Source organism: Pleurodeles waltl, chromosome 1_2 (genome assembly GCF_031143425.1).
Source record: "Pleurodeles waltl isolate 20211129_DDA chromosome 1_2, aPleWal1.hap1.20221129, whole genome shotgun sequence".
Classification (NCBI taxonomy): domain Eukaryota; kingdom Metazoa; phylum Chordata; class Amphibia; order Caudata; family Salamandridae; genus Pleurodeles; species Pleurodeles waltl.
In genome coordinates, this window is record NC_090437.1 from 656,760,223 (window position 1) to 656,778,364 (window position 18,142).

Sequence of the window (18,142 nt, forward strand, 5' to 3'; positions counted from 1 at the left end):
GTGGGGTGGATTTGATTCCCTGGATTGGAGTGGGTTGGATTGGATTAGGGTGGATTGGAGTAGAGTGGTGGATTGGAGTGAATAGCGTGTATTGGAGTGGGTGGACTGAAATGGGATGGGTGGATTGAATTTGGGTGTGGTGGGCTGTAGTGGGATAGATTAGATTGCAGTGGGGGCAGGGTGGATTGGATTGGAGTGTGGTGTGTTGGACTGGAGTGGGGTGGATTGGAGCGGGGTTGATTGCATTGAGGTGGGGTGGACTGAATTGGGATGGGGTGGATTGGAGTGGATTGTAGTGACATGGGGTGGATTGGATTGGAGTGGGATAGGCTGGATGGATTGGATTGGAGTGTGGTGGTCTAAATTGGGGTGGGGTGGATTGTATTGGGGTAGAGTGGGGTGGATTGGAGCAGAGAGTGGTGGATTGGAGTGGGATGATGTGGGTTGAGTTGGATTAGAGTGGTGTGGAGTGGACTGCAGTGGAGTGGATCGGGGTGGGGTGGATTGGACTGAGTGAGGTGGATTGTGATGTGGAGTCGAGTGAGGGGGTGGAGTTGAATGAGTGGGGTGGAGTCGAGTGAGTAGAGCAGATTGGAGTGGGGCAGATTGTTTTGGATTAAAGTGGGTTGGATTGGAGTGGGTTAGATGGGAGTGGGGCAGATTGTTTTGGATTAAAGTGGGTTGGATTGGAGTGGGGTAGATGGGAGTGGGACAGATTGTTTTGGATTAAAGTGGGTTGGATTGGAGTGGGGTAGATGGGTTTGGGGCATATTGGTTTGGATTGAAGTGGGGCAGGTTGTTTTGTAGTGGTGTAGATTGACTTGCATTGGAGTTGGGTGGACTGGAGTGGGGTAGATTAGATTGGGGTGCATTAGAAGGATTGGAGCTGGGTGGGTTGTAGTGGGGTGGGTTGCAGTGGATTGTAGTGGGCTGGACTGAGGTGTACTGCACAGTTATGTGCTAAAGCATCATTTCAGAAATTACGCATAGAAGGAAACAATGTCGCTTTTCAATATTTAGAACAAGATAATCGTCACCTTTGAGAACAGCGCCGATGAGCAAAAAGAAAAAAAGGGTGTACACTGAGAAAAGGAAAATTGTCAAAATGGAAAGAAAGTTAGCTATAAGAAAATTTAAAAAACTTTGCAATTTTGTTTGTCCTGCTGGGCACGTTTTTGACAGTCACACGCCTTCCGTTTGCAGGGCTCTAGAAGTTTGGAAGAACAAAATAGTATATCAATTAGGTCGTGTGCAATCGACGGGCACTGATTAAGTTGGTTCACTCAGTGCTTGGTCCCTGTTTCACACACAGGAAAGGAAATTATGCCAGGCCTGCAGTGACAAATTACGGGGCTGTAAATCAGAGTTCCACGCAGACCAACAAATGGCAAGCTACAGGGGGGCTACAAGCCCTTTGCTAGAATGCACTTGCAGGCTGGACACTAAAAGGTAGTGGTTGAAAAACAAACAGTGGAAGCATAGAAACCAGCAAATCAGATTAGATGGAGGGACCAACACAAGATTGACAAGGTGGGACAAGAATAAGAAGCCAACCAATTGTAAGCAATGGGCGAGCTTACATCCCCTATATATCATTGTTATGCGCCTAGTGTGTCTCTCAATTTGCACTATCGACGAAAACCTTATGTAAGTTTGCGTATATTTTTTTAAACATTATTAAAATTTCGAGACGCATGAAAAACAGTGAGCGAGATGTCAGTTTTAAATCTAGAGGTTTGCTAGTGTATGTTTAGAGTGGTAACTTGTTTCTCTTCCTGATTTCAGGCATCTTTTCCACAGATCCTGTGTGGACCCCTGGCTCCTCGACCACCGCACCTGTCCGATGTGTAAAATGAACATCCTCAAAGCGCTCGGATTTCCGGTGAGTGTTAGACTGCTGCACCGTCTCCTGCACCTCACTCCACGTTTCAGCTCTTCATCTATATCGGGCTGCCCAAGGGAATCTAAAAATAGAGCGATAAGTTGGCATTTCGCCTGGTTCATGAAGGATAATAAAACCCTGAATGTGTGTTTGTGGTGCCTCGGGCCCAGCCGCCCTGACTTGAAGGAGGCCGCCGCGGCGCCTGACGTCAGGAGAGATGACGCCCTCGTAACCTTTATGTCTTCTTCGGGTGCAGCCGTAGCCTGGAACCGGCGCGCCGTGCATCTTCATGTCTGTTACGAAACTGACATTTCTAACCTCTGCCATGTGATGGTCCACATGCTTACTCATCTGAGAGACCTCTTGTCATTCAGCAGATGAAAGGTCGTCTGTGCGAGAGCTAGAAATGAACGGGACGGGTGGCAGGCAGTGCTTTAAATGGGCCGGTACTCTCCGGTACTGAGTACCGGCACTTTTTTATTTTGAGTGGGAGAGTACCGGCATATCTCAAGAAAAACGTAATACTTTTAATTGGAGAGTACCGGCACTTCTCAGAAACAAGCAGGTACTCTATTACAGAGTACCTGCACTTCTATTTTTCCATTTAAAGCACTGGTGGCAGGCAAATGAATCAAAATAACAATGTTGGGAGCACGGACGTGTTCTTCTGAGGTGATGGTTTAAGTCGGGTATACCTTAACAGCTTTAGCTCAACCCCTGCTTCAGTTGTTTAATGACACCGTATTTGGGTTGTTGCAGACAGTGGTGCCTCGCAGCGCTGTAGTATGCACTTGAAATTGTGATTATGAAGGCACGGGTGCTCTTAGCTGTTGCTGCAACGTTATTGTAATCAGAGGCCCTGTTTGGAGACCACCTGAGGATTCGTTTTGTAGTACTTTTGTTTTATGTGCTGCGTGAAACACCGGTTATCGTGCGGGGACATTTTGAGTAACAGTTTATGTATTCCAAGTTTTTTGTTTTTATTGGGTCAAACATAGTTCGGAGGATGTTGGACTGCCTCGCGAGAATCACAGGCATTTATCGGGCAATAAATAAGGGTGGAAGTTACACAATGATTAGGACCGTCGTTGAGCCGGGTAGTTACAATGAGGAAGAGGCGAGGTCTGCCATCGGCTCGAGTAATACAATGCAAAGTTGACCCTTGTGCTCCTTCAATAAACTGTATTACCAGAACTGCCGTATTTCCACCTTAAGCAACTTGGAGGCAGTCGAACCAGACTGGCGAACGTCAAATCAAGTATTTCAGATTCCGTGAATAGTTTCTTGAATAACGTTGTTGGCGAAAGATCTATTAGGTGGGTGAGTTTGTGTTTTTATAACGGTTGCATTTCAGGGACTGTTTAAAATGGCTGAAGGATTTGTTTAGTCTCACGGTTCCGGGCAGAGTTTCATAACTTAAGTGCACTGCACGAAGAAACCTTTTTTGCCTTCTAGTATTGATATTTTTTTTTGCTTCTCACCATAAAGGGGCCCCTAGAGATGATCAGTTTATTTGAGAAGTCTTTAGGCGTAGGACCCAGTAAGTTAGACATGCTGTTTTGTATATGCCCTATGATATTGGTCTCTGGCGCCTTTGAACAAGAGATGACATGTGTGAAGTGGTCATATTTGGAGGTGGGACGACTGATCGTGCTGGATAGCGTCCTTCTTCCAGAATAAACAGAACAGGATAAGTCGAATAAAATACAGATAGTGTAGATTTTAACACAAATCAGTATCATATACATATCCCACATGCAAAGCCAGTGAAAACATGCAAAAAAGGGAGTGTGACATTTTCCAGTTAATTGTGGATTTGCCACTTACTGGTTATCTGCTGTGTAGTTTCATTTAAGTCAACCGATTCCAAAGTTACTGCAGCATGGCATATCTGCTACAATGCCGTGGCAGCTAGTCACCTTTCAGATGTTGATAACTGTATTCAGAAATCAAACAGCTGCTGGTGAATATGTTACCTAGATTGTATCAATGTCCCCAGCTTACGACCTGGGGATGGGCTTTTCTAAATATTTTACTTTTCTTCTCAATGTTGGATGTCTAGAACCTTATAATGCCATCCTGCGAGGCACATATGTGATATGCAATATCTGAAGGCATTAGGCGATCTGGATTGATGCTACCTGTATGCTGTGGTGGAATGGATGGGCCTAGGGCCTGGATTTATCAAATGGATGCAGCTCTTGTATTTCAATCCCACAGCACCAGTTAGACTTGGGGGAGTGATCCTGGATGCTTATTGGGTGGAAAGGGGCACCCGGAAGGGCTGCCAGATCTCTCTGCCTGTTGTTTGCAATAGAGGTGGAGCCACTGGCAAGCCGCTCCTTTGGCCATTGTGAGGGGGTATCCAGCCACAGTAGACTGCGTCATACTGTGTTATACATGGATGATTTGTTGCTTTTTCTCATCGGGATTTCCGACCCCAGCAAAGCTATACACTTCTTCGACCGGTTTGGGGTTGTCTCAGGTCTGCAGGTTAAGTGGCGGAAAATCTGATTATTTTAGATTCAGCCAAATATGGGTCCAGCCCTGACAGCGCAGAATGTAGTATCGGAACCGACCTTGTTCAAATGTCTCGGAGTCCGTATATACCAGGCAGTAGATGGTGTGTCCATGGCCTCCCTGCGAATGTCGATGCCCTTCTGGAAGACAGTCCCACTGTCTGTGGTGGGGAGGATGGTGGCGGTTAAAATGATGGTGCTGCCCAGACTCCTCTATTTTTTTTTAGTATGCTGCCAGTGCGGGTTCCCAGGGCGATATTCTGGGAAATACATTCCTTGCTGGTTGTCTTCTTTTTGGAGACGAGCAGACGGTTGATGTTGCTGGCTAAACTCCAGCACTTTCTGGTGGAGGGTGACCTGGCAGCCCCAGACTTAGAGATGCTATCTAGCGGTACAGTTGACGTGGGTGATGAGGTGGGTGCAGGCGGGTGAAGAAGGGTGTCCCAAGTTTCCTTGAGGGGGCACAGAGGCTGTGGTTTGCATGGTTGATGCTGGAGCCCTGCCACACGGAGGCAAATATGCAGGATTTATAGGTGGTCGTCAAATGTTGCTGGACCCGCTGCTTGCAGAAGACCAGAGTGAAACGCCCTTATTCCCCTAGTACGCCATAGTGATGGCTACCTGAACTTCTCCCATTGGCTCACAGGGGTAGGCTAACTGCTGGGACAGAACAATACACTGGGATGCTTGGGGACTTGTATAGAGTGGGTGAACTGGTGCCATTTCAGGGCCTGCGAGCGGAGTGTGACCTGCCAGTGGATCACTTCTTAGTGTATGGGGCACTGGTAGCAGCGCTTCGAGAAACCTGGCTGGGGAATCGTGGAGGTCCTAGGAGAATCAGGGTTGCCACTTTATTTGTTCCTACGTTGGGGATAGTAGGATTGCTTCAGGTTTCTGAAAAGCCCTTGGGAAAGACATTGATGCACCCTTGGTTGCACTGAAAAATAAATGGGAGGCAGATCTGGAGACACCTCTTAATGAGGATACCTGAGAAAATAACCGAACAGATCCCGAAGGTCCCCAGAAATGCACAACTCAAACTGATCATTTAAAACTTTTTGCATAGAGCGTACCTTAAACATGGGAGAATCAGTAGGTTTTTCCAGCAGGCTGATGCCGCTTGCCCTCTGGGTGGGGCCTAGGGCGGAGTTCTTACATATGGTTTGGGAATGCCTGCGGTTCACAGCCCACTGGGGTAATATTTTTAAACTGCTCATTACCGTCTCAGGTCACAATATAGTTGGAACCCCGGGTGTGCTTGTTGGGCTTAGGCGCAAAAGCATGACTAAGTTTATGGAACTAGCTCTCACCCTGGTTAAGCGACAAATCATGCTCCATTGGAAATCCGCAATGGACCCCACAGTATCTTGGTGGAAATGGGAATTGCTTTGGTGGGTGAAATACGAAAGTGTTACTCTCCTAAGGGACTCAAAGAGAGGTGTGGGCTTCATAGAAGCTGTACAGGTAATGGAGATCCTGGTGGAAGAGCTGAGAATGGAGGACAGGGCCTCGGACAGTGATTCAGCCTTGGGGGGGGTGCCATAGGGTTGGGTAACTGAATTAGAGCGTCTGGTAGTACTAGCATGATTGCTAGATATTGTTGAGTGTGGATTGCTGCATGGCTGCACATCTGAGGTCCCTGCTGTCTGGTGGCGCCACTTATGCCCCCTTCTGGGATTCCTACCTCCTTTTGATGGCAGCGAGGCTCTGGCTTGAACTAGCTCACACCAGTGCAGGACACCGTACCGGGTAAGCTGAATGGGAGAAAGGGGTTGGGAGGGTGGAGGTCTAGCTAAAGTGGGAGGGGAGTGGATAGTTGGTCCTTTCAAAGGCATGGATGCTGATAGAGGGCCAACTGGGAGTGGGTTCACTTTATCTTTAGTGGAGGAAATACTGTACGTGATGGTGCCCTCTGGGGTTGTGACTGTGGGACTGTGATGGGGACTGTAGTTTTAGTAGCTGTTGCCCGTCCGATTCTGGGATTATGTTATACAAATGCCAGTAAAATTTGTTCACAAAAAAAAGTGATGTGCAATATTGTCTGCAATGCTGTTTCTTAGTAGAAACAGTTGACTCGACAGGATTGTAGTTTGGACACAAAATACTCCCAAAACTGAAGACCACTTTGAATTCAGATTTGAGTTGTGCAGAATAAATGAAGCACACATTCGTTTACACTACTGTTTAAATATAGGCTTCATTACTCCTGAGTGCAGCATTTTATGTTTTTTTTCACACTCTTTTTTTACTCTGGGCATTGGTTATGAACAGTATAACTGAAGTCGTGCTTCCTGGCAAGACAGAAGAATTATTTGTTGATACATAATATTTAGAGTAGACCTGCTGAATATGTTTAATTTGAAACCTTTATGTTTTCTATGGCATTGACAGCCATTTATATCTGTGTGTGGTAAAATGCCAAAGTAGAAAGGTAATACCACATAATGTGCCTTTCCTTGATACTTAATTTAGTCAACACTACTTCATAGTTTGATCCACCATTGTCACAGAATTCATGTGGACCAGCTTGTATGTTAATAAAGAAAACAAGGCTGTTGCAACAGTGTTGTCCATTGTAGGTCTGAGAGGATCTAATCCATGCCAGATTTTAAGTATATCCACATAAAATACAGTAGGGTACAGAGTATCTAAAGAGAAGCCATTCTCACCGCTGGTGGCTATCTTCAAAAGCTGGCTTGCATCCAGACCTCGTGGACTAATGTTGGATAGCCTTTGGTCAAAGCAGTGATGCCATTTAGGTCCATAAGTGAGTGACAAGTGTCCTGGAAAGGTAGAGTGGAGCAGTCATGGGGGAAAATTGTTGGTAGCCTGGGATAAACATTATGTCATCTGAATAGACTGCTAGTTTGTGTGTGGTGTTACAATGATGGCCAAGTTTTGAAAGTGTGAGAGATGTGCTCCCTTTCAGTGACTCTGGCAGTTGCTTTGAGTGCCGGGACACACTTTCAATGGCAATTTTAGTTTCACTGTCCAAAAGAAAGAACACAGTTTTTGACACATTTCTTCTTTTGCAGGAATCAATGCCTGACAAGGTCAGTTAATCTTTGGGCCCAGCATAAGGGTGTGGAGAACAAGTAATTAGATTTCAATGCAAGCCAATTCAACTACACAGTATGACCAATGTGACCACACACAGAAAAATACAGTTAAGATTAAAGTTAAGGGGTTTTATTCCAAACTCAGTCATGTAGACAACTCTCAAGTCAAAGTTAGAAAGATACAAGATCACCAAGGGTTGCCCAAGGTTATGAAAAAGGTTTAAACGAACTAGCATTAGAAGAACTAAACACTTAACAAATACAATACAAAACACTAGCAGAATTCCCTGATAAGGTTGCTCAATTCTAATAAGCATTAAGGCAATATAAATCATCTATGTTTTAGCTAGCTTGGGCAAGGGAAAACACTACAAATTAGCCAATCGGAGATTAACGTGCTGGGCTGAAGACATGCGGATAAAAGACAGAAGGGCAAAAAGAATTTAGAAAAAGGAACTCTTGGGCAACAAATCACTAACTAAAGAAGGCAGAAGGTGAGTTAAGCGGAAGGCTTCAACATCTCAGAAGGTTGGTGAAGAGTCTTCCTCTTTGGGTCAAGGGAAAATCTTTAAGTCTCAGCAAAGCATTTCACAAAGGGGCAAGGTTAGAGGAGACTAAACCTCTCAGAGCCCAAGGGTCCAGCATGCAGCAAAGAATGGAAAAAAAAGTGTTCTGATCTCAGCCCAGTTAGGGAATGGTATATTAAAGTTCATAGGGCAAAATGATTTGCCCATCCATCGTTCCACATGGCGTTGAATGTGTAACAGCCAATAGAAAATGATCACACGACTAGACTGTAACATTGGTGAAGATTCTCAAGACGTTCACGAGAACAGTGTCCATCTGTACTCTTCCATGCAATAGTGCATGGAATAATGGAATTATAGTGGTTGTATATTTTGCTAGTCCACAGTCCTAAATGTATTGTGTGTGAGGACAACTTCCCATACTCGCAATGTGTAGAACAATAGACATCTATTATCAAGCTAGCATTCTCATGAGAACGAAATCTGGAAGAAAGGTTTACGTTAGCAAGGTAATTAGACATTTTCTGCGCAATCACAATACAGGGACTAACAGGTCTCACTTAGGCTAATGCAAATGAATTAGAACAGTACATTAATTCATGCAAATAAGACAACACGCAAATTATAAAGTCAACATTAATAAACTTCTATTAGCGTTCATGTTACAGTAACTTTTAAACAAAATAACTTAATACATTTCTGTCAATATGGTGTAGAACCACTTTTCACTACATTTGCATAGGATTTAAAAACATTTTCTATTAGAAATCTAATATCGTTTTTATGCAGACTACTAGTTTACACACTAAAATATAACATAATGACAAAATAATTCCTCAAACATGAGATTTTAAAGCTATACTGCATGAGTTTCATTAGCTAGTCTAGAGTGAATGCACACAAATCTGGTGTTTCAGTGCATCACTTTACAACTAAACTATTAGTACTTTGGTTAACACAATGCATAAACTGTAATACATAGATGATCACTGTGGTATGAGGGATAGTACTAAAATGTCTGCTACATCACGGTCTAGGAGTTATTTCAGCTGTGCAGTGTGAGGCACATTTACCACTAAAGTGATGAGAGGCATGTGAGCAGGGTGACAGTGTTCTCTGCACTCCTCCTTCATATGGAGCATTGGATTTTGCCAGGGTTGGCTTTTCACATAGGCGGGGTAGGCAGTCACCTAAGTTTCCAAGTAGTGCTCTAAGTTGGAGGGAAAAAAAGGATGGGGTGCTAGTTGGAAAGATCAGCCGGGACCAGTGGCTGGCATCTAGCCTAGTGCTTCCTCCTGATTTTGCCATCATAAGAGTCTGATATCCGGCGTACACACTCTTTTCGATCCCTCTCACATCAAATAATCTGTTTCTCACTTCAGTCCACTTAATGCACAGTCTAATGTTAAATTGGCTATTGTGAATTGCTGGGTACATGATACAATAAAGTATGGGTTCATTAGTGTAGGGCTCCCTTCTGACTTCTCTCCAAAAGATTCTCCATAAGTGATTCTAAGCCACCGTTAAAGCTGTACCTAAACATAGATTAGGGCTGTGCAAAGGTTTTATTATGCAAATGCAGTTTCACATATTTCACGATTACCGGTCTTACTGCAACTTGTAGAATGCCCTGCTTTTCCTGCTTTCTCACACTTTGCACTTTGGATTTGCATGCATTTTTCTGTGCCAGTGAATTCCTTGCATAGCTTTTTCCTAGTTTTTAGCATAGTCAGATGCTTGCGCTCTCTCTCGACATGCTGTAATCTACTTCTGTGGACTTTCACCACGCCCATCACTTTCATTTGTTCCTTGGCCTGCCTTTCAAAATTCCTTTTGTTTGTTAGGTAACTGCTTTAAGTGTGTCTCGCGTTGAGGCTGTTTTGTTACCGCCTTGGAGACTGACCCTGTTACATGGATTATTGCACGACTGCCCTTATACCTTATTGTTGTTGCACTGCTTTTTTCTTTTGCCTCTCCGCTTCGGGTGGCGGTATGTTGTTTTTCCATCTTGCATCGCACCGTTTCTTTGCAGTGTCTGCAGTCGACAAAGGTTGCAAGCTGGAGGGGGATTCTTTTTTATTTATAATTTTTTTTATTGCAGTTTTATATGGTGCGAACTTGAGTGAAAGATTGGAGCGCTTCACATAAACTCCGGTAAATTTACAGCCCCATTCCTAAATTCTTTCCAAGTTTAGCAGTTCAAAAATATACAAACTGGCTCCTTTTAAATAGAAAAAACACAAGGGAAGCCCTCAACATGGCTCTCCCCAGCACAGCGGGAGAGCTGATACTACAATATTCATTACATTCAGGAAACTCGCCCTATATGCTTTGCGGGGCATTCCTGTTGCAACACATTTTTGCCCATAACTCAGCCTGTGGTGGCCCTAGTGCAATGAGACCACCACCAAAACGTTCAGCACGACATGCTCTTTCTGTCCAGCTCATCCTCTGGGTCCCCACACTAGGTTGGGGGGGCAAGATCATAACCTCTCGCTCCATTCAATGTCTTTATAAGCTCTCTCAGGGCTGGAGCTTTTGCTTTACAGCTAGAGTACGTTGTCCTTTAAGGGCCTTGTTTGTAATAATATTCTAGCAGGCGTGCTAGGGCTGAAAATGTGTAATTCCCTAGGCCCTCTAGAGGCTGAATGTATGGTTACACTGCATTGCTCTCTGCCTTTCTCTTTTCATGTGCTTATGCTCTCTAGGGGCTCACTATATGGTTACATAGCCATGTTTTTTAGAAATGCTATTTTTATTATGGTGCCCCTAGGGGATGTTCTGACCATTACAGTCTAATGCCAAGTGTACGAAAGAATGCACAAACACAGTTATTTCTGATAAAGTTTTAATGTGCTTCATGGCTAAATACCTATAAGGTCCCAAAGGCTAGACCTGTTGGTTATGCCAATGCTTGTTTGTGTGTGTTTCCTTTTTTTTTCCCAACAGTTGTGTGCTTTGCGATATCCACAAGACTTTGCACACACCCAATGCCAGTGATGTCTGTTTGCCTAGCTATATGTCAGTAAACTATTAGAAGTAGGCATTACGAAATAATTGAAAGCGGATTTTCTGATAGCCATGCATAGAGTTTTGTGGTTGCAGTGCTAAAGTAGAAGTTTCAGCACTACTTTTGGGCGGGACCAGGGTAACTGTGGGGCGAGACTAAAGGAATTGCAGAGTTCTGCCTCTTGCTGGAGCGCTTCTGTCTGATGGTGGATCCGCATGTCTCCATTAGTTCCGACTGTGCAGTTGATCTGTCTAGAGCAAGCCAGGGGACCCAGGAGTCTAGTTCAAGTAAAAAGCATTAACAGTTTTAGATTGTAGATTTGGAAAGTCAAGCTAAAATGACAGAAGGAGCAGCAAAGACATATTAATGGTCAAATGTGCTCTATGTAAATGCCAGATAACAATAACAACAGAGTATAATCCGCGGTGTCATGGAAAGCATTTGTACCGAGGTTCTAAAGTTAGAGCAGATTATGCTGTGCTGACTTGTGAATGTCAAAATTGCTTACATTTCAAAATTAGCCAAGCCTGTGTCCTCGAGGAATACATATGTGCCAGAGCAAGTGACTGGCATATCTAGCCCTAGGATGTTGTCAACCTTTCTATCATGAATCTTGGTAAATTCAAATGCCATATAAAATAAATTACCTTTTTCAAAAGAAATATTGAAAATGACATACTCAAAATACAAAGTCATCACTAGCTATTGCAACACGTGCAACTTACCTGTCTTTTCTTTAGCCAAATGCAGATTGCCTGGATGACATCCCTCCGGATTTCGAGGCTTCCTTAGGGGGACCACCAACCAATCAGATTACAGGAGCAAGTGATGTAACTGTGAACGAAAGCTCTGTGGCTCTGGATCCTGGTGTTCGTACTGTGGGTGTGTTACAGGTCATCCCAGATGCAGAGCCCCTCCCCCAGGTCGGGGAGGTAAACTTTACTACAAGCAGTAAGTGCCTTCTGTTTAGATTAATGTTTTTGTCAAAACATCAAATTAATCAAGCTTTCAATAGTATGACTTTTAGAAACTGGAATTCATTGTGTGTTAAAATTGGCAAGGCAATTTGCTGCCCTAACTTTCTGGGCTGTGGATGCATGATCAGGACCACCCACACATCTGTGTTTTTTTTTTTTGCATTGTGTAATATTGGCTACTAGGTCACCATTGGAAACGTGAAGTGTGCCATTCCTTTGTGATTGTCTTTCATTTCTGTCTCTCTTGTCCCTTGTACCCTTCTTCCAGAGCAAGGATTATATCTCTACCAGTTGTTGCATTTTGTTTGCCACCTGTGGAGATTTACCATTTATTGTAGTATCTCCTTTATGGAATCTAGAATGTGATGAGGTAGAGGATGAGGTGTGGAATAGAATGAAGGGAGGTGAAGGATCTGGGAGGAGAAGAAAGAGGAGTTGTTTCTGTATCTGCTGAAGGTGTTGAGACTTCATGTCATAATAAAGATAATTTGAAAGAAGAAAGAAGAAGTCTGTGGAGTTGAACTTAACATTGGCGACGAGGACCTGTGCAGGAGACAGGCTGAAGGACACCTTCACTCCTGGAGTATTGAATATATTGATAATAATCTTCGAGGGAGCTTCGACAAAAGGTACTCAAAGCAAAAATAATCTCTTTTACCGGCGTTACTCTTCAACTTGGAATTTTTTTATTTTTTTTTTAACAACCAAATTGTACTTTTTGAACCGTTATAACTGTGCCCGTGTTCCCACGCGCCGATTAATCTGTTGGCATTCATCTCGCGCTGAGGGAAAAATAGCCGTGCGCGCGTTGACACGCGCTGAAAGCAACTGGCTGTGTCTGCCGCGCGTTGCTTGAAAAGTAAATAAACGCGAGGACTATGCGCGCGTTAACACGTGGTGATTTTTTTTTAAAAACAAATTAAACAAATACCGGCGCACATCGCTTGAAGGACTTTTAACACATTTTAGTGCAAAGTCGGATTGTTCCAAGTATAAACAAGCTTACCTGCATCAGAACGGAGTTGAAAAGGGACTAAGGAAAAAAAAAAAAAAAATGATGAAACTGAAGAAAGACTATTTCAGTAATGCAGTGAATGAAAAGAACTGAGGAAGTGAAGATATATTATTATATTTCTTCATTATCAACTATACTTATGTGAATAAATGTATAAATGCTATAAATACATTTATATTGTATTGGAGAAAATAACGAACATTTAGTGCACAAAGAAAGAAAAAAAAAAAAAAAAAAAGGGGGAAATGGGTGATCAAAGTATATTAGCGCCACCCCCATTTCTTCCAACTCCAGGAGATCCATCCATACCTTGGAAGCAGTGGAAGAAAATTTTTAATACCTATATGTTAGCTAGTGGCAATGATCGATATGCCCCTCCTAGACGCCAAGCTATATTGTTGCATCACCTTGGTATTGAAGGTAGAAGGATATATGAAAATTTACCAGAAGTATCGTTAGGAGTGGGAGATGGTCATCCTTCTAACGTCTTTGACATGTCTATGCAGATGTTAGATATACAATTCATTCCAAAAACAAATTTGGTATTGCAACGTCATAAGTTTTTTTCAAGGATACAGCGGAAAGATGAGGACATTGCATCTTATGTGGCGAGTTTAAGGGGCCTAGGGCTATCCTGTGAATTTGATCATCTACTTGATTCTCTAATAAGGGATCAACTTGTGAGGTGTACAAGTGATAAAAGGATACGCGAAAAATTACTAATGAGGGATCCGAACTTGGAAGAGGCAATACAGATTGCTAAAAGAATGGAGCATGCAGCTGTGTGGCTGCAAGAAATGGATGTAAAATCTACACAAGCTGAACAAGGGATTGTAGCAGAAATCAAGAGGAAAGAAGAACCTCGTGGTGCAGTGCGATGGAACAAGTTTGATAAAGATGATGATGGTGTTAAGGAGAATAAAGTTGAGAAACGGAAAACACAAGATTGGAGAGTAATAAAATGTTATCGATGCGACGCTCCGGGGCATATCGCTTCTAGTAAAATGTGCGCTGCTAGGAATGCTATTTGTCGCAATTGTGGAAAAAGGGGGCATTTTGCCAAGGTTTGCAAACTCAAATTGGGTAATAATAACAAGATGGTTCAGGAAGTGCAAGACATATGCGAAGATGTAGAAGATATAATCTTGACAGTTCATGGAGAATTGGTTTTCCACAATTGTGAAGAAGTTTCTCTACAAAAAATCAGAAAGGAGAGCACTGAGGCACTTGATAAACCGCATATCCAAGCTATGTTAGATGATGTTCCGGTTAGGTTACTTGTGGATTCAGGGAGTTTATTCACTCTTATTTCAAAAGAAGTGTTCGAGTCTGGATGGACAAATTCTTTATGCAAAAATCTATCAACACCTGATATAAAAGCAGTGGGATATGCAGGAAGAAGAATAGAGATTATTGGAATGTGCTGCATGATGATTTCATTCAAAGAAAGGATCATTCAGGGAAAGGTGTATATTACAGATTCTGGTACAAATCTTCTTGGTTGGCGCCATCAGAAAGATCTTGGTATAATTTTGAATCCTAACGCAAAGGAACCTGTGTCACTCACTGAGGAGAGTGGTATTGGTGTTGTGACAGAATCTATTGAACATGGTTTAATTGCGAGATATCCAGAGGTTTTCTCTTCTAAATTAGGACTATTAAAGGGATTTGTACATAAGATTATACTGAAAAAAAATGCTACACCTGTTGTGCATAAAGTAAGAAATGTTCCAAACTTAATGAGGGAGCCATTGAAACAAGAATTAGAGAAACTGTTGAAGGAAGATATTATCGAACCGATCGAATCTTCTGAATGGTTGGCCCCGGTTGTCGTTGCACCGAAGGATGATGGCAAGATTCGCTTATGTATCGACCTTAGAGATCTCAACAAGTGTATATGGGTTGACCGACAACCTCTTCCAAACATTACAGAGATGCTGTCAGTGAAGGCGAAGGGAAATACATTTAGTGTTTTGGACATGTCCTCTGCGTATCACCAAATAAATTTGCATGTGGAGTCGCGACATGTAACCTCCTTTGTAACACCGCTAGGAGCTTTCAGATATAAGAGGATGCCTTTTGGACTTGCCTCTGCTTCTGCGGTGTTCCAAAGGATAATGGAGCGAATTTTTGGGGACATGAATCGTGTATTATGTTTCCAAGATGACATACTGATCATAGGAGAAGATGAGTCTGATCATGATCTTTTATTCCATGAAGTAATGCATAGGTTGAACAAAAATGGTCTAACGATTAAGAAAGAGAAGTGTCAGATTCGTAAACAGGAGGTAACATATTTGGGACACACAGTAAATGAGCATGGGATTAGGCCAAAGAAGAGCATTGTCTCTGCAATCAGACATGCTCCAGAACCTGGCTCAAAAGACGAGTTAAGATCATTTCTGGGGCTTGCAGAGTATTGCTCCAAGTTTGTTAAGAACTTTTCTGAGATTGTTGAACCATTAAGAAAACTTATGAAGAAGGGAGTAACGTATGAGTGGGATGAAAGTTGTAGGTACTCTTTTCAAGAACTAAAGAATCATATTTCAGAGGTTCCTACGTTGGGAATATTTGATTCATGTGCCAAAACCTTTTTGACAACTGACGCTAGTAACGTGGGTATTGGTGCTGTGTTAACGCAGGTTAAGGAAGGTGAGGAACGCGTTATTGGATTTGCGTCTAGAAGATTGCAAGGTGCTGAAGTTTCGTACTCCGTAATAGAGAGGGAGGCCCTAGCTTGTTGTTGGGGAATAAACCATTTTAAATTTTACTTGTGGGGTTTACCCTTTAAATTGAAGACCGATCACAAGCCACTTACTTACATTTTTAAAGGGGGACGTGGGCTGGAAGGAGGTATTACCCCACGAATTTCTAAATGGTTGTTGTCAGTTTTGAGCTACAATTTTACGGTGGAATTTGTGAAGGGTAGTAAGAATGTTATTGCAGACTATTTGTCTAGAGCGCCTGTGAGTGAAGAAGGGTTCCTGGAGGAAGAGTCAAAGGATGTAGTGAGCACTGTTTTAGGAGACGTAGCTATAACGGCGCAAGAATGGGAACAGGCAGAAGAGAATGATCCCACTATACAGGTTGTGAAAGAAAGAGTAGTTAATGGTTGGAGGATTGGGGATGAGCAGGATTGTGACTTAGTGAAGTATTTTAGAAATAGGGATCAACTAAGTATAGTCAGTGGGAGGCTATTAAGAAGGGACCAACTTGTTCCACCGGTTAGTGTACGTAAACACATTATTGAGATTACCCATCAAGGGCATCTGGGCAGGGGAACAATGAAAAGAAAGGTGAGGCAAACATTTTGGTGGCCTGAGATGGACAAACAAGTTGAAGAGGCTGTAAGAAATTGTGTGGCATGTGCCAACAGTGACAAGACCAAGGTGGTAAGGCATGTACCTCTGGCTCCTGTGAGATTCCCTAAGGGTCCATGGGAGAAATTGGCTGTGGATTTTATTGGACCTATGTCCAGTCTAGGAATGGGGTGTAAATATATCCTGGTGTTAGTGGATTATCACTCTAAATGGTTCATCACTAAGGTGGTTGGGGATGTGAAAACTTCCGTAGTGATAGAGTTCTTTGAGGAGGTATTCATGGAAGAGGGCATACCAAAATACATTGTGTCTGATAATGGGGTGCAATTTATATCATCAGAAATGACTGATTATTTGCAAAAAGTTGGGATCACACATGAGAGGGTAGCACTTTTCCATCCGCAAGCCAATGGTCTTGTGGAAAGGGTGAATCGATTGGTTATGGAAAACATACAGTTATCTTTGGCGAATCAACTTCCGTGGAAAAAAGAATTGAGAAAAATGATGTGGACCTATAGGACGACTCCCCATTCTATAACGGGAGTGTCACCTTTTTTATCATTAAAGGGAAGGGAACCTGGTGTACTGGAGTGTCCGGTGTGGTTGAAGGCTAACAAGAAAGTGGTGGTTGATAGAGAGTCGATAAGGGCAAAGGTTGAGAAAATGCAGGAAAAAAGTGCCACATACTACAACAGGAGGATGTGTGCGAAATCTAGCATTATACGAAGGGGAGATTGGGTAGCAGTGAAGAAGAAAAGTATTGTTCTTAAAGGAGAAAGTAAATTTTATCCTCCTCAACGAGTGTTGAGTGTAAGGAAAAATGTGGTGGTTTTGGAAAATGGGTCTACATGGAACTTGGGAAATGTTTGCAAACTTGATCGTCAAAATTTTTGAAGTGTTCTATATTGTTGTACATAGTTGATTATATTATCTTCATTGCTTTCTATTTGATTTATTTGTCCTTATATTGTAAGGGGGGAGGTGTGTGGAGATTTACCATTTATTGTAGTATCTCCTTTATGGAATCTAGAATGTGATGAGGTAGAGGATGAGGTGTGGAATAGAATGAAGGGAGGTGAAGGATCTGGGAGGAGAAGAAAGAGGAGTTGTTTCTGTATCTGCTGAAGGTGTTGAGACTTCATGTCATAATAAAGATAATTTGAAAGAAGAAAGAAGAAGTCTGTGGAGTTGAACTTAACACCACCCTTTGAAAATTGCCCTCTCCAGGACTGTGCTGTGCTCTGCTATGCCAAGCATGCTCAGCTTGGACGTGCGTGCCCTGGTCACAGTTTGATGGACATTCCTCGTACTCATCCCTCACTGTTTGGAAAGCCCATAGTATTTGGAAGTTGGGTATGCAAACTCCGCCTGTCTTTGGGTAGGGTCATACATACTTAGATAGGACACCATAAGCTTCTTTATTTTGGAGAATTAGTTTTTTTAAATAGCCTCCTTGTAGGAATTTAGTTTATGCAGCCTGGACCACCCGTAGAAGAAATGCCATTCAGATCTACTGGGTTAAAAGGAGAACTCTCCTCTGAAATCCTTTGAAAGTTAGAATCATTATATCTTAGATTACTTTTGTGAATAGGGTGTCTAAATGTTCGACGTGTGTTTTTGAGGTTGTATGTTGTTATAATAAGATGCATGTTTGTTGTGGAGCCGTAGAGATCTGTTCACACTGACCTGACAAAAAAGAATTGTTATATCCTTTGTATAAATATTTTTTTAAGACATCTTGCCAATAGTGTCCATACCAGGCACCTCAAACACTGTGTGCTTGAGGGGGGGGAATAATTTAGATGTAATAAAAAAAATACTCATTTCGTGTTT

General features: G+C 42.7%; 1 protein-coding gene across 1 annotated transcript in view; it reads left to right on the forward strand.

Moving 5' to 3' along the window:
• The window catches only part of RNF150 (ring finger protein 150), a 437,576-nt gene that overhangs the window by 338,413 nt on the left and 81,021 nt on the right, over positions 1 to 18,142 (forward strand). The window contains exons 5-6 of the mRNA XM_069242581.1: positions 1,786 to 1,882; positions 11,738 to 11,948. Of these exons, the coding sequence (XP_069098682.1) occupies positions 1,786 to 1,882; positions 11,738 to 11,948 (308 nt within the window). The remainder of the gene's footprint in view (positions 1 to 1,785; positions 1,883 to 11,737; positions 11,949 to 18,142) is intronic.